Here is a 27,821-nt window from a genome sequence, read left to right on the forward strand (position 1 = left end):
CCAAGTAGAGTCTTGCATTAAAAGCACCTGAACAAGTGAAGTTCGAACACCATGCATATGCAGCTTCACTGCAACTCTAAGGTCCAATCACCCGAAAGAAATTCAGAGTTCTGTAATGCAAGCTTGAAAAAACGAAAACATCATTTAAAAGCAAGCAGTAACTAAAGTAAACTGCTCCTCACAGTATTCCCGAGATAGCATCTTTTTACTGAAACAAAAGGGTATTAAGTAGGCTGACATGCCTCAAGTGCTGTAACAAGTCGATAAGGTTGTACACACTGTAATAAAACATTTGAATCAATGTGACAAAAGGAAGCTGGAGAAGAAATGCATACAAAATACAGCAAGAGATTAACACATTTTGCACAAAAAAAAAAACAGAACAAGAGAAATGTCAGAAAAAACGAGTTTTGTAGCAATTCTGAGGGCCAATAGCACTGTTCTGAGTACAAGACAACAAGCTAAAATTTATTGCCTTTCAGGTGGGTGCTTCACGTTTATTACATTGCCAAAGCACATTATCAATATTCCTCAGACAAAACAAAGCTATGACAAGTGAGACACAGGAAATAAAGATTACGACAAAGGTAAAAAATTAGGAAAGCTATCTCGCTGAGATTCGCCCACCTACCTACTTTGTAGACTGATGTGCAACAACTGATAACACCATAAACGATCCATATTCTTTCAAGTCAAATGACTAAAATGAACACAACATTATGCATTTGATAAGCATTTTGTGCTGCAGTGAGATTTGGCAGCTCAAAAATTTGAAGAGCTCTGTCAGTGTCGAAGCAGAATACAGAAAACATGCTATTTTTTTTTTTCATACATCGGCCGTTCTCAACCTGAAAACTAATTCATGCCACATTAGCTACGAAGCTCTCATTCTGGGTAGAATTACCATTAGTGCATTCAGTACTGTTGTGGTATACATGCTATTACAACCGTCGCAAAACCAGCATATGTAGCTAAACTGCTGGCACAAGAAAGTTTAGCAAAAGTCTTTCTTCAAAACCATGGACTGCATTTTATACAGCAATACACCAAACTATGACTCTGTGGACACTAACTTCGGCACAAAACACAACTCTAGAGCCCTAATTCTGACTTCGTTGCACCCTTGTGATGGCACTTACAGCAATAAAGGTTTGCGCTAATGCACTACCAGTTCCCCTCAATAGAACACAGCTTAAAAAATTGGTATGAGAGCAGGCTTGCTCAACAAGAGTGTCTATATCACTCCACATCATTTTAAAGAGTTGCCATATTCTCCACTTTCATTTCAAGCTGCTTGTTGCTATATTTCATATTAGTTCATGTGCAAAGTTAGTTCATAGCAGTTAGTTCATATGCAAGGATTAATGCACTAAAATTTTCTAGTTAGGACATCCTGCAAGTGTAAGAGTGGAAAGAAATTTTCACTAACAAGCTTTCAAGCTTAAACAAAGCGCAGCAGAGGCATGACTCATTTTCAACAAGCCACTTCTCATGCCACTGACCTTTTCCACATTAACAAAGTGTTTTAATTTGTTACAACTGTTTTTATGAATTGCCAAGCAAACTAGAGCAAGAATATTTAGCTTTATTGCCATTTCGAATTCAGTTCCGAGATTCGCCACTCCTTTGTTCCCCTCCTGGTGAGATAAGCCCCTTCATAATCCAATGTTATGCTCAGTCTTAACAATGAGCTCTTTTAACAATGAGGTCACAATTCTGCATCATTTTGGGAGGAGCACCAAGACAGGGGATGAAAAGCAGGCAGCCAACATGATCACTTCTGTCTGTTAAGTTTCTAATCATAGTGCTGAGTCCAATAACCGAACTTGCACCAAACAAGCCAACGTCAATCTGTCATAAAACTCTGCAAGCCCATTAAGCACTACAACGCAGGCTTAATATTGATGCAACAATGCATCAATACATGAGGATAAGGCGGAGAATATGAGCAGCTCAGCTTCAACACACACAAGAGCAACAGCCAAAAAGGCTGCCAATGTTTTGTGCTGGCACGAAATTCACGCAACCACAAAGCAAAACTGCTAGCTGCAGCAATCGGACTAGTTTGTGCGTCTGAACACTTGCCTGTACCACAAGCACACTGGTACTACACGACAAAACATCTGGTACTAGAAAAAAAACTAGAGAATTTAAGTTTTTTCAAAATGCACTCACTAAAGTAAGATGATCAAGTACAGAACTTCAGCATCTTGTGAATGTTTCGCACTGAAGATTCTGTGGACAGAGCCCAAAACCCAGGAAACAAAAATGTGAAAAATGCAAGGCTCGGGTAGTGTTTAGACTAGACAACAGATATACGACAAGGAAACGTCTGAAGTATAGACTGGAAATAGGAAAATTATAGTGTATGTGAAAAAACAGGAACAACAGTAGCAAATGACCCAGAACACTGGCACAAAACCGTGCTTGACACGTGGCAGAGTGGCAGAAGATGTGCAGGTGCCTTTCTCCCACCTCGAGACTTAACTACAGCATGCCGGGGCCGTCGCGTTCCTTGTTCCCGGACTTCTCAAAGAACATGTAATCCTAAAAAAAAAAGAAGCAGTGGAAGAAAGGTATGATACGGCATGGCTCTTTAAGATTCGTCTCCTAAATCTGCACAACGCTATGATGGTTACCAGTGAAGGAGGGTAAAAAGAAATCTCCTGTCCAAATAACTAGTAGCTCATTTATGTCCAAATTTCACACAATGGCAACACCTGACGGTAGGTGTTGTTGACTATAAAGCTTAGAAATCATTACTGCCTCCTCATACAAAACAGATCAAAGCACCCCACCACATGTAGGCAGACACTGTAGTACTTTCACAGATTAAATAGTGGTATAGCAATCTGCGATTTAGGCAATGTAAAATTCGCCAGAAAAACCTGGCAAGCTGGTTGGTATTCCGCCTTTTTCATGGCAGGTATAGATTCTTTCAATGGGCTGCTAGATTTACCAATTTTGCCAGTCTTCACCATGAAAAACGGTGTATTTAATTCAACTTCGAGAAAGCAGGTACCAATATTCATCTTGTAAAGAGGAAGACGCTTAGCAGACGGAGCAACAGAACCGATGCGCGGGGCGAGGCGAGAAGACGACGATCGGCAGCTGAGGCAGCAGAACCGACGCGCGGCGCGTGGTGGGAGCATCAACTGTTCTGCGACCGGACCTGTCCTTGCCCGCTCTAACCGGCCTTCACAATCAGTCATCTCTTGCCAATAAAGGCCGTTACATCTTGGTGGAGGTTGCGGAATCCCGTCCTGGAGCTACGTAACCGGACTATCACTACCCCTATGCCTGCCAACGCCCAGCAGCCAGCCAGCTCCTCACCGGCACCCGTCGCTTGCCATGGTGCGCTCCGCCAGCGCGACCCTGCCGTCTTCAGCGGCACGGACGATCACGACGTGGAAGACTGGTTGTCCTCTTACGACAGGGTGAGCGCATATAACCGATGGGACGACACTATGAAACTCACCAATGTAATCTTCTACCTAACCGGCGTTGCCCACCTTTGGTACCAGAACCACGAATCGGACTTTACCACCTGGACCGCATTTAAAACCAGCTTCTCCGACATCTTCGGCCGTCCTGCAGTACGCAAACTTCGCGCCGAGCAGCGTCTTCGCGTTCGCGCACAGCAGAGTGGTGAATCATACACCAGCTACATAGAAGATGTCGTCAATCTCTGCAAGCGCGTCAATGCGTCCATGGCGGAGGCCGATAAAGTAAAACACATTCTGAAAGGAATCGAAGATGACGCTTTCAATATGCTTGTGGGAAAGAACGTTACATCTGTCACCGAAATCTTCGACCACTGCCAAAGCTACGATGAGCTCCGCCGACAGCGCGTTTTCACTCGGCAGCCCTCTGCACAGACAGACACAGTAACTAGCCTCAGCATGACGACAGAGGACAGCTCGCTACTGCTCCAGATCAAGCAGTTTGTCCGTGAGGAGGTTGCGCGGCAGCTGTCGCTTCTTCCTACTGTTTCGGGTTCATCTACCCTGACTCCGACACTTCAGCACGTGATCCGGGAGCAAGTGTCCGAAGCCCTGCCACCGGTTTCCTCCCAGCCTCCTGTCGCTGCGCCACTTACCTACGCCGAAGCAGTCAGGCGTCCCCGCCGAGACGCGTTAGTTTCGTACCAGCATCCACCGCAGTCGACACCATTTCGTCCTGCCCGGCCACCACCGCAACGTTTCCGTCCATGGCGGACGCCGGACAACCTACCCATCTGTTATGCCTGCGGCATTCCTGGCCACGTGATGCGTCACTGCCGCCGCCATGTTTTGTCCCCTGCTGCCGATACCGACCCTCGCGGTTACGCCTACGCCCCTCCCCAGCATTTTCATCGCACTTCGCCTTCTGAGACCACTGGTTCCTCCGATCACGGCCCCTCTATTCGCCGCCGCTCTCCATCTCCGCGTCGCCGCTCGGTTTCCCCGATGCGCCGTCGTCCCTCTTCCCCTTCGGAAAACTAGTGCCCGCAGTTCCGGAGGCAAGAACTGCGTGCTCGTCGCCAAGCTCAAGACCTCGACTTTCTCCGGCCAATTTGATCACCGTTTCTGTGGAGGGCACCGATGCTTTTGCGCTTGTTGACACCGGTGCTGCTGTATCTGTACTCAGTGCAAAATTATGCCGCCAGTTACGAAAAGTGATGACTCCGCTATCTGGTTTTATGCTTCGCGCCGCTAATTCGCAAATTATCGCGCCTTTGGGGGCCTGTACAGCCCGAGTTGCTATTCAGGACGTTGTGTACATTGTTGAATTCATCGTCTTCGCATCGCCGTCTCACGACGTCATCTTAGGCTGGGACTTTCTCTCCCAACATGAAGCTGTCATCGACTGCACTCGTTCCGAAGTCACCCTTCTTCCCTTCGGCGACGCCTCTGTGAACGCTTCCATTATTCCGTGCTCCAAGTTGACTGTGGCTGATGACGTCGTGATCCCGCCGTGCTCTGCTGTCCTCGTGTCTGTTCATTGCGACGCTGCATCCAACGGCCCTGTCATCTTCATCCCGTCCGACTCCTTCGCTTCTCGTCACTGTCTACCCCTGCCATTCGCCGTGCTTACCGTCTCAGCCGGCTGCAGCGCCATGCCCCTGACGAATCCATTCATGTGCCCCTCTACTCTTCTTCGCGGTGAATGCCTGGGACGTGTCCAGCCTTTCGCCTCCGTCGTCGCCTGGGACCCTTATGAGGATGCCTCCTGCCGCATGCAAGTGTCTTCACTTACTTCTTCCCCACCGTCTCCTGATTCCGCTCCCGAAGCCGTCTTTGCGCGCTCAATCGACTCGAATCTTTCGCCACCGGAGAAGACCCAGCTTGCGGCCCTGCTCGATAAGTTTCGGTCATCGTTTGACTTCTCTCACCACCGTTTGGGCCGCACCTCAGCTGTTACCCATCGGATCGACACTGGTGCCCACTCGCCGTTGCGCCAACGCCCATATCGCGTCTCGTCCACCGAACGCCAGGTTATCGACGCCCAGTTAAATGACATGCTGCAGCGTGGCGTCATACAGCCATCGCACAGTCCTTGGGCTTCCCCCGTCGTCCTTGTCACCAAGAAAGATGGCTCTATACGCTTTTGCGTTGACTACCGGCGCCTGAACAAAATCACCCGCAAAGACGTCTATCCGCTGCCTCGCATTGATGACGCACTTGACTGCTTGCAGGGAGCTGAATTCTTTTCTTCTTTAGATCTACGTTCGGGTTATTGGCAAGTCCCGATGGCCGACGCTGACCGCTCTAAGACAGCCTTTGTGACGCCTGACGGGCTGTATGAATTCAACGTCATGCCCTTCGGACTCTGCAATGCCCCTGCCACTTTTGAGCGGATGACGGACACAATACTGCGCGGCCTGAAATGGAAAACATGCTTATGTTACTTGGACGATATCGTTCTTTTCTCCCCCGATTTCCAGACCCCCCTCGTTCGCCTCGAGCAAGTTTTGGAATGCCTCGCGACTGCCGGGCTTCAACTCAATTTAAAGAAATGTCGCTTCGCCGCTCGCCAGCTGACTATTTTGGGCCACGTCGTGTCGAAACAGGGTGTCCTTCCTGACCCAGAAAAACTTCGTGCTGTCTCTGAGTTCCCAAAGCCCTCTACAATGAAGGAACTTCGCAGTTTTATCGGCTTATGTTCTTACTTCCGACGCTTTATCCGAAATTTCGCTTCTATCATCGCGCCTCTGACTGCCCTTCTTCGTGGCAGTAGCGACCTATCAAGCTGGAGTCCTGCCTGTGACGAAGCGTTCATCACGTTGCGCCGTCTACTTACCTCTCCGCCCATACTGCGCCACTTTGACCCTGCTTCTCCAACTGAAATCCACACAGATGCCAGTGGCGTTGGTATCGGTGCTGTTCTTGCTCAACGCAAACCGTTGTATGCGGAGTATGTTGTTGCATACGCGAGCCGCACCCTGACGAAGGCAGAGCAAAACTACTCAGTCACCGAAAAAGAGTGCTTGGCGATCGTTTGGGCGATCGGGAAATTTCGGCCTTACGTATACGGCCGGCCTTTCGAGGTCGTCACGGACCACCATGCCCTATGTTGGCTGTCCTCCCTAAAAGACCCAAATGGCCGCCTCGCCCGATGGGCCTTACGCCTTCAAGAGTACGATATTCGTGTCATCTATCGCTCTGGCAGGAAGCATAACGACGCCGACGCTTTGTCTCGTTCACCTCTAGCCAATGAAAGTGCCTCTCCTCCCGCCATCGACTGCGCCTCCTTGTCATTGGACGATATGCCCAACGAGCAGTCTAAGGACCCTTGGATCACTTCTCTTGTACGCTATCTTTCAGACCGTTCTGCCGTGTCGGTACCGCGCGCAATCCGCCGTCAGGCTGCCCACTTCACTATTCATGATGGGATTTTGTACCGCCGAAATTATCTCTCTGATGGCCGCAAGTGGCTCCTAGTGATCCGTGGACATTTACGCTCAGAAATATGCGCAGCCTTTCATAGCGACCCGCAAGCTGGTCACGGCGGTGCATCAAGACCTACAACCGGCTTCGCCTCCGGTATTACTGGCGCGGCATGTATAACTACGTTCGAAAATTCGTCCGGTCCTGCCCCGATTGCCAGCGCCGCAAGCCGGGTCATCACCATTCGACCGGCGCTATGCAGCCTTTGCCTTGCCCATCCAGGCCATTTGAAAGAGTTGGCATTGACCTGTATGGCCCACTTCCCTACACTGCTGCAGGAAACCGCTGGGTCATCGTCGCTGTAGACCACCTGACCCGGTACGCCGAAACAGCCGCCCTCCCAGCTGCTACGGCGCGGGATGTTGCAGCCTTCCTTTTGCACCATTTCATCCTTCGGCACGGAGCCCCGCGTGAACTGTTGAGCGACCGTGGGCGGGTGTTTCTGTCAGACGTCGTTTCATCTCTTCTGCAGCAATGCAACATTACTCGCCGCACCACTACTGCCTATCATCCCCAGACGAACGGCTTGACAGAACGTTTCAATCGAACATTAGGTGACATGTTGTCAATGTACGTGGCGGCAGACCATTCTAACTGGGACGTCATCCTCCCCTTCGTCACATATGCCTACAACACCGCTACGCAGAGCACTACTGGTTTCTCACCATTCTTCCTTCTATATGGCCGTGAACCATCCTCGCCGCTCGACACTATTCTTCCGTACCATCCTGATTTGTCGGAAACCACAACCGTATCTGAAGCCTCCAGACACGCTGAAGAGTGCCGCCAGCTCGCCCGGTCATTCACGTCCGACAACCAAGGGCGCCAAAAATACCGCTTCGACCACTCCCATGGCACAGACACTTTTCAGCCGCAATCTCTTGTTTGGCTCCGTGTGCCTTCTGCTGCACCAGGTCTCTCTACCAAATTGCTGCCCAACTACCACGGACCCTACCGTGTCCTTGAGCGCACTTCTCCCGTCAATTACGTCGTTGAGCCCGTGACGCCATCATCCGATCTCCGACGATGTGGGCGTGAGACCGTCCACATTTCGCGTTTGAAGCCATACTACGACCCCTGCGTCCTGTTGACCCCCTAAATCGCCAGGATGGCTCTTTTTCCCCCGGGGCCAAATGTAAAGAGGAAGACGCTTAGCAGACGGAGCAACAGAACCGATGCGCGGGGCGAGGCGAGAAGACGACGATCGGCAGCTGAGGCAGCAGAACCGACGCGCGGCGCGTGGTGGGAGCATCAACTGTTCTGCGACCGGACCTGTCCTTGCCCGCTCTAACCGGCCTTCACAATCAGTCATCTCTTGCCAATAAAGGCCGTTACAATCTGAATATATGGCACATATTACACAAAACTTACAACCAAATGCCAGAGACAAATTTTAGGGTTAGCAAACCACCAGTTCAGACAGCAGAAGCAATTACAGCTACCTTCACTACTATGATAATAATCAGAACTATATGCAAAGGCAAGACATACTACAGCTTATAGAAGCTGCGACATTTATGCATTAAGGCCTGATAATAAAAATTTGTGTGAACCACATGAGCAGTTGATAACCAAACATATTAAAGCAGCTGCAGCAATTTTCCTCGATCCCACAAAATGCAACATCAGCCAGAAGTTCAAATCTTTCTTATTGCCTTTATTCCAATCGTTCAATTTGAATGACTGTGCAAAATGTCCCATTCTGAGAAATCGGGGCCACATTACTGCTCCTACCAGCTAGGACTACCTACAGGTGCCTGTCCACGGCTTTTATTTTCGCCACTGCCAAGGTGATTCACTGCTTTCAGGGCCTCTCTGAAGGTAACAGGCATGTTCTGAACATTTACGTGCCACCAGCAGTGCAGCAGACACAGCTATTTGCAAGACGGAACAACACAACAATCTAACGAGGACAACTCTGCTTACAATCAGGAAAAGGGCTCCCAGAAGGACAGCCTTCATCTTAACATCCAGGTCCATGGGAAAGCTGACGCCAAAGTTGTCTGTGTCAGTGAATGACTCCTTGAGCAAGCCCGACCACTGCTTGCTGATCCGTCCCACTTCCACGGCTCCATCTTTCGAGAGCACCTTCAAGGGTGAGAGAAAAAAAACAAACATGCAGGACCATTGCACGCAACTGCTGCATGTGTTGTGTTGATCACCCACCAGTACCAGTCCCATGTATGTACTTGCTTTTGTCCAAGTTTAGAACAAGTGCGAAAGGAGCAAAAACAATATAATCTTGGCAATGTTTTTTTCTCCACGGAATGCACGAGAGCATTAATCATTAGTCACTACACAGACCGTACTGTCAAGCAGTAATCAGGTTCATTCAGCAACATGGTTTTTGGGTTTTCAAACCTAAAAATGAATGTTATCAACAGCAGTGCAATGCCAACTACGAGATTTGCATACCTAGCAACATTTGCACGCTTCTGTGGCACATTACAACACTGCAGGCAAGCGAGACAACTGCTGTCCCCTGCAAACATAGTACGTCACAGTGAACCTGCTAGTTTTAAGCCTAATGCCAGGCAGAGCTTCACATCAGGTTTTCTAGAAGGAAAGCAATTTTAGAACAACGGCATATATGTTTTAGCTAACGACAGCATGATGCGAGTCAGGACTGTATTTAACATGGACAGAAATGAGGAAAACTCATTACATCACTAATATCACTGATACATATACCGCGACAGCATCGAGCAATGGTACAAGCTGTCTCAGTGAGATGTCATTTGATGAAATATTAGAAACAGCTTTCACACCCCATATCTTTTACAACTTTCCTATGCAAGGAGCATAGGCTTTTTTTATAAAAAGAGCTAAGGCTGCACTGGTTCCATAGACAGCTGTTCATGGGTGCTCTCAGATAAAAGAAACTGGATTTCTTGCAGTCAAGCCAGCATGTGGGAATTTGTTTTGCTGAGACTTGCACATGGTTCATGGTGGACGCAATACTCCTGTCAAGTGTGCGAGTTAAGTGCACTTACAGGGAGTGCACTTCACCCTCTCAAGTGACACTTTAAGCTACACGGTGCTAAACGAGAAAGCAGAGTGTCGCTCCTAGAAACAAAATGGCGACAGACGATGAGCAAGTTCTTTGAAAAAGCTAAATAGGAAAGTGAACAAGCTAGATGGGAAACAAGTTTTTATATTACTAAGGTACATACTGCAAGCCAAGACTGCCCAAGATGGGTTCCTAGCCTATCCAGAATTCTGACAACAAACAACATGGTGGTGAGCAGAGAAGTTGCATCTCATCTCGTTTCTTTGCTGTGACTGCTATAACAACAAAATTTTAGTACGCTAGCATTAAGATTCCCAATCTCAGATTTCACAAAGTTTGTCTGTCTGAAGCCTCTTTGCAAGACCTCGAGGTTGCTCGGGTAGGCCAACTCAGGTCTCACAGGCTCCACCAGTGGCAGCACGTGCCATCACAGGACAGTAGCGCATCGCTTAACTGCTGCTCCACTGCGCCAGGAGTGGTATGAGGACTCCCAGCGATCTATGAATGTGAAGTAAAGAATGACCAATTCCGCATATATGGGCATCAATCCATTAGTGCTATTGTGTCATGCCCTGGAGGTTGTCTGATTTCACCAACCTTTGTCTGAAGCCTGCTTGACCTTGAAAACAGAGCCTCAAACTGAAACCTAAGTGAAAACTGAAGTGCTAGCGTACCTAATTCGCATTTGGCCCAAACACTGTTACAACATGTAAAGCAAACCTGTATGCCCTTTTTTATACCTTACACTCTGTGCCTTTGAAATTGATCTGGTCAGGCTGCTCACTCGGCCAGTGAAGTCTGCTCATTGAGCGCACTCCGAGAGTGCGCCCTTCAGAGAGTGAGACTTCACTTACATTGTCTGGTTATGCAAGAGTACACATATAATGAGTGACACTACCAGCACACTTCACTTCTGCACTGAGAACAGAATACATAGTGGTATTTCACTGACTGAACCAACAATGCCCCTGAAGCAAGGCCACACCCAGCAACCTCCTACTGCAAAGCTATGGTACAGCATACAACTTGCTATGTTGGGCGCTATTCTATGTGTGTTCCTAAAAGCACAGATGCAAAATAGAAATGGACCTGTACAAGGGTCCCTTCACTGCTGCTCAACTTGAGCTTCCGTGGGCACCAGGCAATCAGCACTAGTCACTATGCTTGATGAGTTGCATTACACTTTACACTGTTAGGTCTTCTTGGGCCTAAGCCTGGAATGCTGAGATTGAACTTATAATTCTAAAAGGGAAAATTTTACCTGCATTTGACAATAAATGAAGCTTCAAAAATAATGAACTGCGGTTTTCTCTTCCTAAGCAGTGCGATATTGTTATCATTCATGCTTTCCAAAATTCACAACCTACTGATTCCAATTTGCATTTTGCATCATGCTACCAGCGCTTAAAGCCCTGGGATCAAGCCCATGGCCTTGTTCTCAACAGAAAAACTGCCCAGCTGCTGCATGCGAGCACCGAGTAATCCAAACTTCACAATTTCACTAAACCTTCCATTCTACCAAGTGTATGTGAATGCCCAAACTCAATGCTGCATGAGAGAAAGCCTCAGCACAAGCACAACAGCAAAACGAATGCACCCACCTTAAATTCGACATCCCCGCAAATGCTCCATGTGCAAATGGGGCCCTCAATCTTCAGCACACACTCCCCATCAGAGTTTTCCACTCGGAACTTGGGAGTGAGGATGCTCCACTCCTGCACTACGTAGCCGATTGGCGTGTACGGAGGTGACGACACTTCGAGCCTCTGAAAAAGGGATGAGAAGAGAGCGGTAAGTAGCCCATAACTCACTCGATGCACGTAGGTCAAACAAAGCATTGCTCACAAGCCATTGCTCAAAAGCTGATCGTGGAAGATATTATCAGTACCATAAAGCACCACTGCCTTAGGCATTAACAATAGTAGCCTAGGACAAGACAAAGCATATGCATTTTATTTATTTATTTATTTATGGCATACTGCAGGCCGTGAGACCCAAGCAGGAGTGGATACAGAACAGAACACAAATTGAGCAATAATACCAAAGTGCAAGCAGAAAACGAGCAGCGCGAAATGACGTGGAAGAGAAAAAGAAACTAACAAAACAAACTAAAAACAAACTAACAATGGTCACTTATCAGGTCAGGAGACCGTACACATGAAGCTGGTAAGCTGTTCCAGTCACTGATCGTTTGTGGAAAGAAAGAGTGCTAAAATAAGTTAGTCTTTGCAAAGTACGGGGTCAGAGAAAAGGGGTGGGAGTGTCGGGTTTGTCTGGTGTTCTGTAGATTAAGATACGGCGAAGAATTAATTCCAAGTTTATGGTTAAATAACAAAAATAAGAATTTCAACCGAAGAAACCTGCGCCGGGACTGAAGGGTTGGTATGGAATTTGACTGCATTAATGCAGAGACGGAAGCAGTTCTATTGTATTGCGAAAACATGAAACGCACAGCTTTCCCTTAAGCCACAAAAATAGAACCTATTTTATCTCTAAAGAAAAGCAAGATAAAAAACCATCTCAATATACAAGAGTAGATAAAGAAGCCATACTTGATAAGCTCTCGCACTGAAAAACACCTTCAACACTGTGTGAGGGCCTAGTCTATTAGCAAATGACAAACGGTTACCCGACACTTGGAAGCATTTAAGTAAGGCTGCAGTGAAGCGTGAATAAAAGAAAAAAAAAAAAAGACTTCTATAACTGATAAGAAGTTACTATGTACAGCCTCTGTCAAAAGTTTAGAGCCCAGGGGAGTTTGCTTCGAAGTCGTGTAGCAGGGTCCATTTAGCATCCGTGGCAGTTTAACTAACGGATGTGTTCTCTTACCTAACAGAGATTTGGAATGCTGAGAATGCATAAGGAGCCTTATAAAGTGTGACCCAGAAAGAAAACTCCCTTGGGCTCTAAACTTCTGACAAAGGATATATATAGTAGTCTTCAGCAATATGAGACGCAGCAAAGTTTGAGCAATCATTTGATTACTCCATAATTACATGTGAGAAGCACAATTTTTTCTTTTTCCAACTAGTTTTCCTTTTGGTATAAAATATCCAAATGTCATTCTTAAATTTAACAAAGAAATAACTACTGTAAAATTCCTAATTTTGTGCAGAGTTTGTTGAATCTTTATTTTCTCATGGCTGCACATTTATTTCTAAAAAAAAAAATAATAATGTTACGACAAACTCAAGAAACATGAACATCGCATAAGCCAAACTTACAAGTGGCATTAACACCAGCTTTTGTGAAATGAGCCAGGTCAAATGAACATGTCTGACAGACATATCCTACAGCTATGCACATATCCTGCAGACATGTGCAACTTTTACGAGATCACATGCGAGGCCTGTGACACAATTCTATACAAAAGTGACACTTTAACATTGATTTGACTGTGTGCATATCTGATACAGCAGCTCTAAGAGAAGTGCATCATCATTTCGCAAATGTTTCAATTTTTATGATGTTTTACATGCGTACATACCAAAAAGAAATGATTGCTTACTTTGGAAACACATACCGTATAAATGTGAGAAAGGGCCATATTATTTTTTCCAGATTCGAGGGCCAATTTTCGGGGTGCGGATCATATACGCAATGTGCAAAGAAATTTTTTTTTTCCTAAAGTAAAGCCACACCAAACAGGGAATAAGCGGCATTTATTTTACGTTCAATCATCACTTGCGGAGTCTTCAGACTCCGAGTTGTTGCTGTGCTCTGGTGCATGCTCGTCCCACAAGAAGACGCACAGCATGTCCGTTGTCAACGCGCAACCTTTGTTCCACACTTCCATCAGATAGCAGCGCAGCTCTTCTTCTAGTTCGGGAAACTTGCATGGCTTGCTTCGGAAAGCATGCTTTTTGCAGCTTGTGTTCCTCAATGCGTCCTTTTGGTTGCAGCATCGTTGGACGCACTTCTTGACTACATCGAATTTCCTGTCTCGTGCACGCTAACCATGTTCGAGAGCAAACTACCGGCCGTGTAGCTACTAAGGTGCTTGCCCATCGTGCTAAAACTGCAACGCTCGGCGGCAGCCCATGAAAGCCACAACTGCGGTGAACTAAAACTTTAAAATGGTACCACAACTCCCATGACTTTGACGGTCACAAAAAGCTCGAGATGGCGATACAGATGCCAATATGAATACTAGCGGGAACTCGAGGCGAAGAAAAAAGTTGATGATGATGATGATGACCAGCGGCCTCAGGTGCCATCCGTGGGCGGCACCTGGAAGCTCCTGAGTGCGTGTGTGGCCTACGTGATCAAGAGCACCGTTGCTCACAGCCAGAGCTGATTGAGGAAGCCATGGTGCATGCATTTCGAGGGCTATTCCCTGGTGGGTCCCGAAAGTTTAGGTGCAGCCCCTACACGAATTCTTTTTTTTTTTAATATTTCCTTCTGGAAAACAGGGTGCAGCTCGTACACCAGTGCGGCCCTTACAAGCATTTATACGGTATACTGCTATACTACAAGCAATGGCAAATCTTCATGATGCTCCAATATTTCAGTAACAAACTTTATGCATCATAAAACTTTACCGCGTCTTGCAACCCTCCACAAACCAACGGACAATCCTGAGTAATTTTGCATACTGGCCCCAAATGGATGATCACCAAAGGCGGCATTATGTTTGTTCCGAAAAATTTACACTTTTGAATAAAATTTTAAGCCCCCTATATTTAAAAGAAAACATGAAAGACCCACAAGAGTTACTTAAGAAACAGCTAAAATGTGACTATAATCTTTGGGCTAACAGAGACTTAGTTATTAAACTTCAAGCCATTCCCGCTAGCACATTCATAATACACCCTTTCAGATAAACTGCAATCAGACATGGTGCACTTTAATCTCTCACTGTTGGCACTCTCCTTCAAGCCCTGTGCATGCTGAGGTTGAAACACCTTTCAGAGCATCAAGTAAGTGTCGACACAACTTTTTTCTATGACCCACTAAGCAAAAAAGCCATATTATGCTGAGTACTCAATAGACTAATCTAGCTGTACTGAAACAATCTCTCTTATCTTTGCAAAGAAGCCGTTGCCAAAAATAATTTACCGCTTCAACGAACCAAAAGGGGGCAGAAGTTGAGATCTGCACAGGTTGGCATTGTGTAGCAATAACAGCAGTGCCAGTACATTGTCACCAGTCCCCTTCTCAGCAAATCGCTATTATCAGTGGCAGCTCATTAAGGCAAAGCATTTCGCTACACAGCCCTCAATTTGCAGAGGCTACAGATGGCATACGATGGAAGCATTTCTGCTTTTAGATATACATTTGTTATTGAAAAAGACAAGTTTGTTTGTATGTTAGTTTGGCTTTGCAGCGCATAAGCTACTAAAGCTATCATGCACCAAACACACAGTTAGGAATTTCATTAGTTATGGCCCAGACAACATCTTACGGCTCTATGCTGCCTGTCACATCCACGATGTGACAAAACGTTTTCAAGAGTGACCATCTCCTACCTGAAGACAGCATGGGAAGCAGCAAGAGCTGCAGCGCAGGTCTCGTTGCAAATGAATGACTTCATTTCCAGCATTATCAGTCAGTTTGATGTCAAAGGGACGGTTGGGCCCGCAGCAGTTCCGGGAGCAGCAGTCAGTGTCTAAACAAATGAAACAGACAGTCACAAACAACCTCTGTATGAAAGCCTTGCACAAGAAGACTGCTCTACAAAGAACATATTTTTATGTAGAGATGTTGTTAGTTTTGAAATCAGGGTAAAATATATTTGAAACAAACTATTTATCGGGTAAACCAATGCCTGCAAAGCAAGAAAGGAGCTCAGCATTAGTCTAACTCTAGGTGATAGTCATGAAGAATGGGGCAGCTTCTCGGGTAGGTGCTGCCTGTGCATACCTACTACCAATTAACATGTAATCATGTGCAAGGGCCACACCCATGTATGGGCCGCACCCGTGTATGGGCTGCACCTGTGTATGGGTCGCACCCCCTGTTTGGAACTAGATAACTGAGAGTAAAAATACGGTATATGTCTTTTTTTATTTGTGTGTAGGGCTACCTAATATATGAGGTAAGGTGCAAACAGTCTACCCCCTATGTAGAACCGAAAATCAGGAACCGCTGCACTAACTTGGAAGTAATCATCAGAGCTTAGCCATCTGGTACCAATCATTTCTGTCAGAAATGGATGCACCATATATATGTGACCTTTCTTCCACAGAGATGCAAAGCTGCATGCCTAATTGCAGAATAAAAGATGCTTAGCAACGGACACTTAGCGACGTACCTTCAACAGCCTTGTAGACCTTCTGGCCCATGGAGTTCTTAATGGTGTACTTGTTTTGGGTCTCAAATCCAAGAAATGCTGAGGGAGAAGAAAGAAAAAAACATTAAAGGTGCTGAGAAAAAGAGCGACACATGAAAACGTCAAAATTAAAATTCAACTCTTTTTCATTGTGCAAAGAAAGCACACAAAAAAAATTTACTGGCACATTAATCTCATGAAGTAAGACTACAGGACAACACAGGGTTGAGCAGGATATACCCAACCCCAGCTGCAAAAGGAGAGCACTACAGCAGGCCTGAAAGCTAAAAAAAAATATGCACGATCTGCCCAAAAATTAGACATTAGAACAAATCACTATCCTTCACTTACAAGTGTTCTCACTCAGTGACAACTGTAATTTTATGAACAGGAGATGCATATAGTTAAATCACATTATTCGTGCTGGCCATGTGTACTGTAGTAGAAAACTATAAATGCATATGTGCAGCCAGCTACTTTCCATACATAAACTGAGCTATGCCACAAGGCAGACAATTGATCTAGTTGGTAAATGTACATTGTGGAATACTTCAAGTGCTAACAAACAAGGACACAGCACTCTGTGCCCTTCTGTGTAAATGTTTGTTAGCGCTTGAAGTATTCCACAATGATCTATGCCACTCTGTTTGCGGAAGAGTGAATGTGGCAGCCAGCTACTTTCCATACATAAACTGAGCTATGCCACAAGGCAGACAATTGATCTAGTTGGTAAATGTACACTGTGGAATACTCCAAGTGCTAACAAACAAGGACACAGCACTCTGTGCCCTTCTGTGTAAATGTTTGTTAGCGCTTGAAGTATTCCACAATGATCTATGCCACTCTGTTTGCGGAAGAGTGAATGTGGCAGCCAGCTACTTTCCATACATAAACTGAGCTATGCCACAAGGCAGACAATTGATCTAGTTGGTAAATGTACACTGTGGAATACTTCAAGTGCTAACAAACAAAGACACAGCACTCTGTGCCCTTCTGTGTAAATGTTTGTTAGCGCTTGAAGTATTCCACAATGATCTATGCCACTCTGTTTGCGGAAGAGTGAATGTGGCAGCCAGCTACTTTCCATACATAAACTGAGCTATGCCACAAGGCAGACAATTGATCTAGTTGGTAAATGTACACTGTGGAATACTTCAAGTGCTAACAAACAAAGACACAGCACTCTGTGCCCTTCTGTGTAAATGTTTGTTAGCGCTTGAAGTATTCCACAATGATCTATGCCACTCTGTTTGCGGAAGAGTGAATGTGGCAGCCAGCTACTTTCCATACATAAACTGAGCTATGCCACAAGGCAGACAATTGATCTAGTTGGTAAATGTACATTGCGGAATACTTCAAGTGCTAACAAACAAAGACACAGCACTCTGTGCCCTTCTGTGTAATTGTTTGTTAGCGCTTGAAGTATTCCACAATGATCTATGCCACTCTGCCTGAGGAAGAGTGAATGTGAAGCAAGAACACAAAAATACTTTTTCTCCACATGTGACAGAAGCCAACAGCCACAGAAACCAAGGGGCACAGGGGATTTTTTTTATAATTAATATATTTATTTCGTGGCGTTGATCAATTTAGAATATTACTGAATATGTTATCGCTTAAAGCTAATTGATAGAAAAGCAGAAGAAAAAACAACCACATGCCGCCGGTGGGATCCGAACCCACGACCTCCGAATTACGCGTCCGGTGCTCTACCTCTGAGCTACGGCGACGGCTGTCAAACCTTCTGCTTTCAAGCAAACAAGGAAGGGGAATGAGGGGCTCGTTGTAAATATAACAGAAGCCAACAGCCACAGAAACCAAGGGGCACAGGGGATTTTTTTTTTTAATTAATTTATTTAGTTTGTGGTGTTGATCAATTTAGAATATTACTTAATATGTCATCGCTTAAAGCTAATTGATTAGGAAAGCAGAAGAAAAAACAACCACATGCCGCCGGTGGGATCCGAACCCACGACCTCCGAATTACGCGTCCGGTGCTCTACCTCTGAGCTACGGCGACGGCTGTCAAACCTTCTGCTTTCGGGGGTATTTATGTTTACAAGTAACCTAACCTTGAGAGTGTTCATCAGCGCCACCCACGTTCATAAGCGGCGGACGTGGAACGTCCTCATTTACCGCAGGTGTGACGTAGAACGTCATCGAACGGAGAGGATGGAAGCTGTGTGAGAACCCTCTTATGCTTCCTATGGCATCAAGGCTGCCAGAATCGAGGCCCTCGCTAAGCAATTAAGCAAACAAGGAAGGGGAATGAGGGGCTCGTTGTAAATATAACAGAAGCCAACAGCCACAGAAACCAAGGGGCACAGGGGATTTTTTTTTTTTAATTAATTTATTTAGTTTGTGGTGTTGATCAATTTAGAATATTACTTAATATGTCATCGCTTAAAGCTAATTGATTAGGAAAGCAGAAGAAAAAACAACCACATGCCGCCGGTGGGATCCGAACCCACGACCTCCGAATTACGCGTCCGGTGCTCTACCTCTGAGCTACGGCGACGGCTGTCAAACCTTCTGCTTTCGGGGGTATTTATGTTTACAAGTAACCTAACCTTGAGAGTGTTCATCAGCGCCACCCACGTTCATAAGCGGCGGACGTGGAACGTCCTCATTTACAGCAGGTGTGACGTAGAACGTCATCGAACGGAGAGGATGGAAGCTGTGTGAGAACCCTCTTATGCTTCCTATGGCATCAAGGCTGCCAGAATCGAGGCCCTCGCTAAGCAATTAAGCAAACAAGGAAGGGGAATGAGGGGCTCGTTGTAAATATAACAGAAGCCAACAGCCACAGAAACCAAGGGGCACAGGGGATTTTTTTTTTTTAATTAATTTATTTAGTTTGTGGTGTTGATCAATTTAGAATATTACTTAATATGTCATCGCTTAAAGCTAATTGATTAGGAAAGCAGAAGAAAAAACAACCACATGCCGCCGGTGGGATCCGAACCCACGACCTCCGAATTACGCGTCCGGTGCTCTACCTCTGAGCTACGGCGACGGCTGTCAAACCTTCTGCTTTCGGGGGTATTTATGTTTACAAGTAACCTAACCTTGAGAGTGTTCATCAGCGCCACCCACGTTCATAAGCGGCGGACGTGGAACGTCCTCATTTACCGCAGGTGTGACGTAGAACGTCATCGAACGGAGAGGATGGAAGCTGTGTGAGAACCCTCTTATGCTTCCTATGGCATCAAGGCTGCCAGAATCGAGGCCCTCGCTAAGCAATTAAGCAAACAAGGAAGGGGAATGAGGGGCTCGTTGTAAATATAACAGAAGCCAACAGCCACAGAAACCAAGGGGCACAGGGGATTTTTTTTTTTTAATTAATTTATTTAGTTTGTGGTTTTGATCAATTTAGAATATTACTTAATATGTCATCGCTTAAAGCTAATTGATTACGAAAGCAGAAGAAAAAACAACCACATGCCGCCGGTGGGATCCGAACCCACGACCTCCGAATTACGCGTCCGGTGCTCTACCTCTGAGCTACGGCGACGGCTGTCAAACCTTCTGCTTTCGGGGGTATTTATGTTTACAAGTAACCTAACCTTGAGAGTGTTCATCAGCGCCACCCACGTTCATAAGCGGCGGACGTGGAACGTGGGTATTTATGTTTACAAGTAACCTAACCTTGAGAGTGTTCACCAACGCCACCCATGTGCATAAGCGGCGGACGTAGAACGTCCTGAGTTACCGCAGGTGTGACGTAGAACGTCATCGAACTGAGAGAGTGGAAGCTGCGTGAGAACCCTCTTATGCTTCCTATGGCGTCAAGGCTGCCAGAACCGAGGCCCTCGCTAAGCAATTAAGCAAACAAGGGAAGGTTTTTTCTTCTGCTTTTCTATCAATTAGCTTTAAGCGATAATATATTCAGTAATATTCTAAATTGATCAACGCCACGAAATAAATATATTAATTATAAAAAAAAATCCCCTGTGCCCCTTGGTTTTTGTGGCTGTTGGCTTCTGTCATATTTATAACGAGCCCCTCATTCCCCTTCCCTTGTTTGCTTAATTTTCTCCACATGGTGCTTTATCATACAAGCAACTGGCACAATCAGCAATGCTAAGCTAATGTCTCCTCTAATATAATGACTGTACAAAAGTCAAACCTCCTTACCTTCGAGTATCTCCACTTTCTGGTGCACCAACAGTTGGTCGATTGCTGTGAGGTATTCTAAACCGGGCGGGCAGCTTGGAATACCTGCTGACACTGGCATTGGTGCTGCAGAAGATGTGAAATGAGAGTATACTGTCACGCATTTAAAGGGCAAATTTATGAACGGGAGTCAACTAGTGGTTCTCCCTTTAAAGAAGTTGCACAAAATCACAAAATCAGTGCATACCTCTTGTTTTCACCTCACACCAAAGCCCGTGCACATTCAATGTACAAGGTTCTAAGACAGAGGTCCCACACTTTCGCAGCCACTGGCCATTTTTCACAATGTTTGCGTGATCGCTGTGGTCGTGCCACTTATGATAGAAAAGCAAGTTTTAGGTCATTACAAAAATAAATGTATCTGCATTAAATGGTAAACTTTGTTGATAGCAACAATTCTTGGTACAAGTGCAGTGAGCAAAAAACTTAATGCTTAGAGCAGTACTTATGTTCGACTTGCCTGCTAGAATTTGCGAAAAACTACTGCACCAAAAAAAAAAGGGCTGCTTCTGTCACATTGAAATGAAATGATAATCTTGTAACAGTGAGAAGGTTTTTGGCCATAGTCGACAGCTATTGAGAACCCATGCCCTACAAAAGACCAAGCATGACAAAAATGACGCATATTGGCGGCTCAGTAGCTTCCCATCTAACTGTCAAAACACACGCATATTTGGCACATTTTTGACACATGGATATTTCGTTAAGTGTACAAAATTTCTTGAAGCTACACTTCTCAGTCCTTTAGTTTTCCTCATTACCGTAATTGCCAAAACGCGACCCATGGCAGTCTGATACTAAATCTCCAAACCTCCCAAGGGTAGCACTTTCATGAAGGCAGTTAACTTTGAGCAATTAAAATTGAAGCTACAAAATGGAAGCTCAAATAAATTATGCACAGTTAGTGAAATATCCACATACCATAAATGTACCAAATATGTGTGTTTTGTCAATTAGATGGGAAGCTACTGAGCAACAATAAGAGTCATTTTTGTCATTTTCAGTCTTCTCTAAAGAGCAGGCTCTAAATAACTATCCACTGGAGTGAAAAATCACTCCCAATGTTCGAAATGAACATTTCACTTAAATGCTGCAGAAACAGCCCCCTTTTTTTTTTTGGTGCATTAGTTTTTGCCAACACATTCTGCAAGCAGGCAAGTCCGACAAAAGTACTGTTTTATGTACTACATTTTTTGCTCACTACACTTGTACCAACAACTACTGCTATTAAGAATACGCACAGGTGAAATACAAATATGCGGATCTTTCTAATGAGCTAAAAGCTGTTTTTCCATCATAAGCAGCAGGACCTCAGTGATCGCGCAAACATTGTGAAAAATGGCCAGTGGCCATGCAAGTGTGGCACCATCAAGGCACTTACGCATGCTCTCAACTTCGGATTGCTTCAAAGCGCACAATATTCTGTTCATGCCTTTCGACAAGTAAACTTGGCTTGAAATGCACACAACTCTCATTTTGTTATGAAGAACAGAAGCAATCCAGCAGCCAGAAATAACAAACAATGAGTGGCAAATCTAAAATAAATTAAGCGATTGAAACCTCAACACTGCCTCTATGACCATAATAAAAAAAAAAAGATGATGATGATGATGATGAATTTTTATGGTGCAAAGGCACTTCAGGCTCAAAAAAAAATGTGAGAGGTGTAGATAGTTAGCAGGAAGAAAATTGCATATAAAATTTACCAGTACCTTAGATGCCATAATAACATAATAAATCCACCAGTTACAGAAAGTACGGTTAAAATACAAGAGGACAGATTCTACAGTCTCTATCACCCTTGTGTAGAGAGCTCGAGTAGTCTGCACCATGCAGTCAAAAGTGAAATTAGAAAGCAGTCCTTGGTTTGCAGGCAAGCTGCTTGCGCCAACCTTGCTTGCAGGTTCATGTTGTTCTACTTCTGCGCAAGCATAGCTTTAAAAGTTAGACGCTATAATGAAGTGTCGGCTTTTATGCAGGGGAGGGCACCGCTCAAGCGCTCTGCTCGAGGGTGACGTAGACTGTAGTAGTCTGAAGCATGAATGTACTTCACTGCAGTATTACTTGTGCTTCAATCACTGCTATAATTTTTGGAAATGAATCAAGCAGCTGTAATGACACGTAATTCCGCGGAAGCAAGGAAGATGGCATTTTGTCCCTCCCCCTTTGCTAGTTTACCAGCAAACGGGGGAAGGACCTTTGCTATTTATGATCTGCATGGGGATGCGTCGGAAGGCTGCGCGAGGGGCAGGGTTCCTTTGTTGCAGATCTTGGTCGGCTCAGGGCTGGCCACATGGGCGATTCAGTGAGACCACGCGTACCTTGAGTCGAAATGAGTGAGTCCAGATGAGTCATGAATTGAAATGAGTGAGTGAGCCCAGATGGATCATGAGTCAAAGTGCGTCATAACGAATGGCTGACCCCAAATTAGTCGTGAGTTGGAGCGAGTCTAAATGAGTTGTAAGCCTACATGTTCATGAGTTCGAGTGAGCCTGGGCCTGTGTTAGTCTGAGTCTGAGCCCATAGGTAGACCAAACTTTTATGAGTGTGCCTAAGCGAGCACTCGAGATTTTGCCAAGGTACGCTGAGCACACCACAATCCCTACTACTTATGGCTTGAAGAAGTGAACAACTAAAAGCACTAACTGCAAGGAACAAAAAGAACCATGGAAGGAAGCCATGAGCAGTCAGTGCAGCACAGTCTTTGCTAGCTGTGATCTGTAACAAGTACACTCTCTTCAACTCTACTTTCTTTCCAACAACATTCCAACATAATAAAACAAGTCGAAGACATTGGAATGTGCTTGAATAAGCAAACAGGCAGATGATGGATGAACCATTGTGGTGGGTTCAATGCACATGCACGTATGTTGCCCGTTTCTGTGCTGTGCCCTGTCGCAAGGCGATGGCAAGTCAGTGCTCGAGTGATGTTGACAAAAGAATGAAACGTTCTGCACTCGCACCAAAAATGGTAAACTTGCCCTTTAAAAACCTGAAGGTCACTTGCCATGTACTCAAAGCTTCAAAATCCTACATGTCCACTGGTTAAATAAAGTATGAATAAATGCACATCAACTGCAATGCAGGACATTAAAATGGACGGAAAGCTGAGCTAGTTGGTGAGTATGCATTTTTAAATTTGAAACAGCATGCAGGCAGCAGTGAACAGAAAGACATTTTTATTGTTTATGGGTGTTTAACATCCCAAAGGGACGCCGTAGTGAAGGGCTTTGGAAATTTCGACCACCTGGGGTTCTTTTATGTGCACTGACATCACACAGTAAATGGGCCTCTAGAATTTTGCCTCTATCGAAATTTAACCACCGCGGCCGGGATCGAGCGTGCGCCTTTTGGATCAGCAGCTGAGCACTATAACCACTGAGCCACCGTGGCGGCAGAAAGACATTTTTGAACTGACACAGCACTGTTTGAAATAGTGCATAGTTTGCAATACATGTGTGCTTGCGTTATATATTCAGGTTTTGTAGTACACATTCGTTGCACCTAGAGGTGACTTCAACACCGTGTCTGTTTTAAGTGCTTCTCTGCTTGTCGTCATCTTTGTGCTTTCTAAAATTTAAAAACATATTAAACAGACTGCCAACAATGAAAATGAAATGATGATTAAAAAGTCTAATGTTAAGTTTTGACAATTAATATTAAGAAACCTGCATTCAGGTTTGGTTTACTAGCATGTTTATACCGCGACTTCCAATGTTTTTGAAACAGAAGCAGTTGAACGAGCATTTTCATCTGGACAAAGCTTGCTTCTCTGACTTTTCACGGCAATCAGACATTTAGTCCAAACCTCTTTTGTTCAAATTTGAAATTTTATGATTACAAAAAAAAATAATAATAATTCAGAGGGAACATCAAAGTGATCACAGAGCATTAACCCCCTAACGGACATGCACGAGCCAGGCTCGTCATAAGCAGACTGTCATTTCTGACTCACAAAGAGTCCAGCTAGTCAATTCTGTGTTCTGTTTAAGGACAGGAGAGGACAGCCGTCAGGCAATTAACAATTTAAACCATATATCTTCAATGACACATGCATTAATGAAGAAAACAAAAATTAAGAAGCAATGCTAAAGTGATGACAACAGAGAGGAAGCACCTTTTAAATTCTGTACACTGCATGGACATTTTGCAGCCTCCCGTGACAGCTTTACAGAGGCTCATGCCGGACAGATGTGCTGCCATCGAACAGCTGCTGCCCGAGCATTGTGACACGAGTGCTTCAGGCGTATGCAATTTCACGGCCTGTAGAGCCTTGACACAGCAGTTACTCAAAACATAGATCTTCTTGCTATAATCTGTTCCAGCTGCATAACAAGAAGCCGCCATTTTTTAAAAATGGCAGGCAGGAGCATTACACCAAGCCTGGCAAGCTGATATGAGTTCTGGAACCTTCTTTCTGCACAGCTCTTAATTCACTGGATGATTCCGAACAGGTCTATAGTTGTGCTTCTAACATTACTACAGTAGACACTGCTTCTGTTTTCACCAACATTTTACCAGCGCATGGCACCATACGAGCCCACAGACTGTGGTATGCAGATCACATCCAAATGCAACGAATGCGTACTACAAAACTGAATATACAACACAACCATAATGCAAACCATGCAAATCACGCAAACCATGCAGCATTACTTCTTTTGGCAACACATATCTCCCAGTTATCATTTGCTGTAAACTGAATACTGAATACTACTTACAGCTCTATTGTGCAGACTGATCATTTACTTCAATTTAAAACATGTTACTAAACTCAGCACTGAAGTTCTTAATAAATATTTAAAAGCCCCTACATCCTCACTCATACTAGCCCTCAGGTCTGCATACATGCAATTCATGAACCACACGCAACCTCACATTTACATCATATAAAGGTATAAAAGCTACAAGGTGTTGCTCTCTCGCTCTCTAATTCTAAGCACCCAAATGCAGCTTCATGATAGCTCTCCTACTCAAAGCCGACTTCAGCAAATATATTGATATCTGTGTAACATTCAACAGTTCACTTTCAACAGCGACACAGACTGGTCTTTTTACGAGACATAAAAAGGGTAGGAGAGCCTTAGCAGTATTCATTATAAGCTAAATGTCACATTTCAAAAGCCCCCCCAATTCTGATTTAAAAAAAAACAAGTATGACAGATACCAAAATAAAGCACATCTTACCAATCTCTCCACCAGGTGTAGGGTACCCTCCAGCTCCCGTACCCGGAGGCTGTGTGATTGGGGCTCCCGGAGACGGCGGCATGAAATGCCCATCAGCCTGTGGATTTGGATAACCCATTGCTGATGGGTAAGCTCCCTGCATTGACGGGGGGTACCCTTGGGCAGGTGGTGGGTACCCTTGGGCAGGCGGTGGATAACCCTGGTCAACTGGATACCCCTGAGGTGGTGGGGCCCCATATCCCGGTCCAGGTGGTGCAAAGCCCACACCCGGCGGTGCGTAGCCCTGAGCTGGAGGATAGCCTCCTCCGTCAGCAGGAGGATATGGAGAGTAGCTCATGGTGGGCACAGCAGGAGCTTGGTGCGATCACCTGTTTATCAATGTACAAATGCTATGCAGATCAGATGAACCCGTAAAATGCGGCACATGAGAGTAAACGGTGAATTTTACGACATAGCTTCAACTCAGCAGTTACGCTGTTGGGAAGCATCAACCGCGGAAGTAAACGATACATATAGACATATAACAAGAGTAAAGAATACGTATATAAACGCACAGCCTTCTTCGGCGTAATGAAATAACGTATTCTAGCGGCTGTAGACCATCGTAAAAGTTGTTTATGGTAAGCTTTGATTCAATCCAAGCATTCACTACACAGGCCGAACTGGCGGGCTAGTTGGTTATACATCTCAAAAATTTTAACGAGCGCACGAGAATGAAACGAGGACTGAAAGACACACACCACGGCGCTTTGTGGTGTGTGTCTTCTTTCAGTCCTCGTTTCATTCTCGTGCGCTCGTTAAAAATTTTTGAGATTCACTACACGTTCAACAAGAGACATCGTAAACCATTGCGAAGGCTATTCACGCAACCCATAAATCTGCAGCACGCCGGCAGAGCTCACCTGACAACAACAACAACAAAAAAAAACACCTGTAGGTACACAGGTCACTTCTACAGACGCAAAACCTGTGCCATACGTGCTACAAGCTTGACAGTTCGCCCGTCAGCAAGTTCTGCAGTAGCTTGATTGTCACAGTGTCCCAACAAAACGCAACCCAGAGCATTTAATAACGATCGCCGTGTGCGCTTGCAACGACTGTCATCATCAATTTCGCCGCACTGTCTACGTGCGCTGGGTCGAAGTGACCTTCCTCGTTCACTAACCTCGCGAACGAGGCCGACGACTTAAAAACACCAAATCCTACACGCATGCAGGATTAAAATGCGAAGCAGATTTGTGAAGTGCTCCAGTTGCTCGGGAAAGCTTTCAGTATTTCTGATGTCTTCGAGGCCGGAATGCAATAGAAATGCAATAAACGATACTGAGGAAGGAACCGTGAAGGAAAACAGAAAATCTAGGCCAGCAAATTTGGTTTTTCGTGCATAAATCATGCTGCAGCAAGCTACAAAGGCGGTAAAATGACTTACACTGATGACTTGCTTCACGTTGGTGTAACTCAAGACTCGTGAGACGCCCACTAGAGACCGGTCTCGCGCTGTAAACAACCCAATCCAGACACGCACATATGTCGCGCGACGGTCACGGAGGCAGAGAGCTGGCGAGGTGGCGAGGGTCTGGCTGTGGTGCCAGGCGAAAAACTGCAGGCCAGCGAGCGTGTAGTCAACACGGGTTTTCGAAGAGAAATAGACAAACTCACAGCGCACACAGACAGACACAAGGTTCAAACTTGGCTTGCGTTGCGCGATTTTTTGCTGTCCACTGTTTATGCCTGTCTTCGTCGTGACGTCTTTGCATATCGGTCGATTAGCTCAAAGGTTACAAAGTAACAAGAGCCGGCAGTTTCGGTTTCGTTTTCGCGTTCCGCGAAATTTGAAACAATAAGTACATGCTGCCTCTAATACTATGAACAATGAGCTTTTCACTTATGTATATATAATGCTACTAGTTGATGTGAAAATCAAGTGAACATTGTCTATGAAGGGAAAAAGAACTTTCCCCAAATGTATTCCCCACAACTGGAGGCAAATCTGAAGCTTGTACCATATTATGACGGAAGCCAACACTCAACGATTAATTCGCTTTGTAACCGGAAATTGAGTTCTCACTCTGAAACTATAGCTGTCACGTGAATTCTAGGTTACATTGAATGACGGTAGTAGTTTTAACTCTACAAAGCCTGATTTGAAAAAGAAAAGCAAATAGGTGTGCATTGGTTGTCAACGAACACCAACAATCACAACATCGCATTGCAAAGGAGAAATACAGTATAAGCTTCGTTGAGCTGC

General features: G+C 45.2%; 1 protein-coding gene across 1 annotated transcript; it reads right to left on the reverse strand.

Annotated features, from left to right (window-relative positions):
* On the reverse strand, positions 1–27,308 carry LOC149342289 (phospholipid scramblase 2-like). The gene is made up of 8 exons (XM_089544589.1): positions 27,003–27,308; positions 25,574–25,941; positions 20,348–20,452; positions 16,193–16,270; positions 15,408–15,547; positions 11,541–11,705; positions 8,856–9,017; positions 1–2,547 (listed from the first exon to the last, which is right to left on the reverse strand). Exons 2-8 carry the CDS (start codon positions 25,908–25,910, stop codon positions 2,488–2,490), a joined length of 1,047 nt encoding a protein of 348 aa, XP_089400715.1. The 5' UTR covers positions 25,911–25,941; positions 27,003–27,308; the 3' UTR covers positions 1–2,487.
* Positions 27,309–27,821: the final 513 nt, after the last annotated feature.

The sequence above is a fragment of the Amblyomma mixtum genome, chromosome 5, assembly GCF_055824585.1.
Source record: "Amblyomma mixtum isolate Tamu chromosome 5, ASM5582458v1, whole genome shotgun sequence".
Lineage (NCBI taxonomy): Eukaryota > Metazoa > Arthropoda > Arachnida > Ixodida > Ixodidae > Amblyomma > Amblyomma mixtum.

Bases quoted from the DNA above. Each gene is read 5' to 3' on its own strand.
- LOC149342289 (XM_089544589.1), bottom strand. From the start codon at position 25,910: ATGAGCTACTCTCCATATCCTCCTGCTGACGGAGGAGGCTATCCTCCA. The intron at 16,271-20,347 runs GTAAGGAGGTTT...CTTCTCCCTCAG, and splicing joins GAAAGTGGAGATACTCGAAG to CATTTCTTGGATTTGAGACC. The intron at 11,706-15,407 runs GTAGGAGATGGT...TCCCTTTTTCAG, and splicing joins GCTTCCCATGCTGTCTTCAG to AGGCTCGAAGTGTCGTCACC.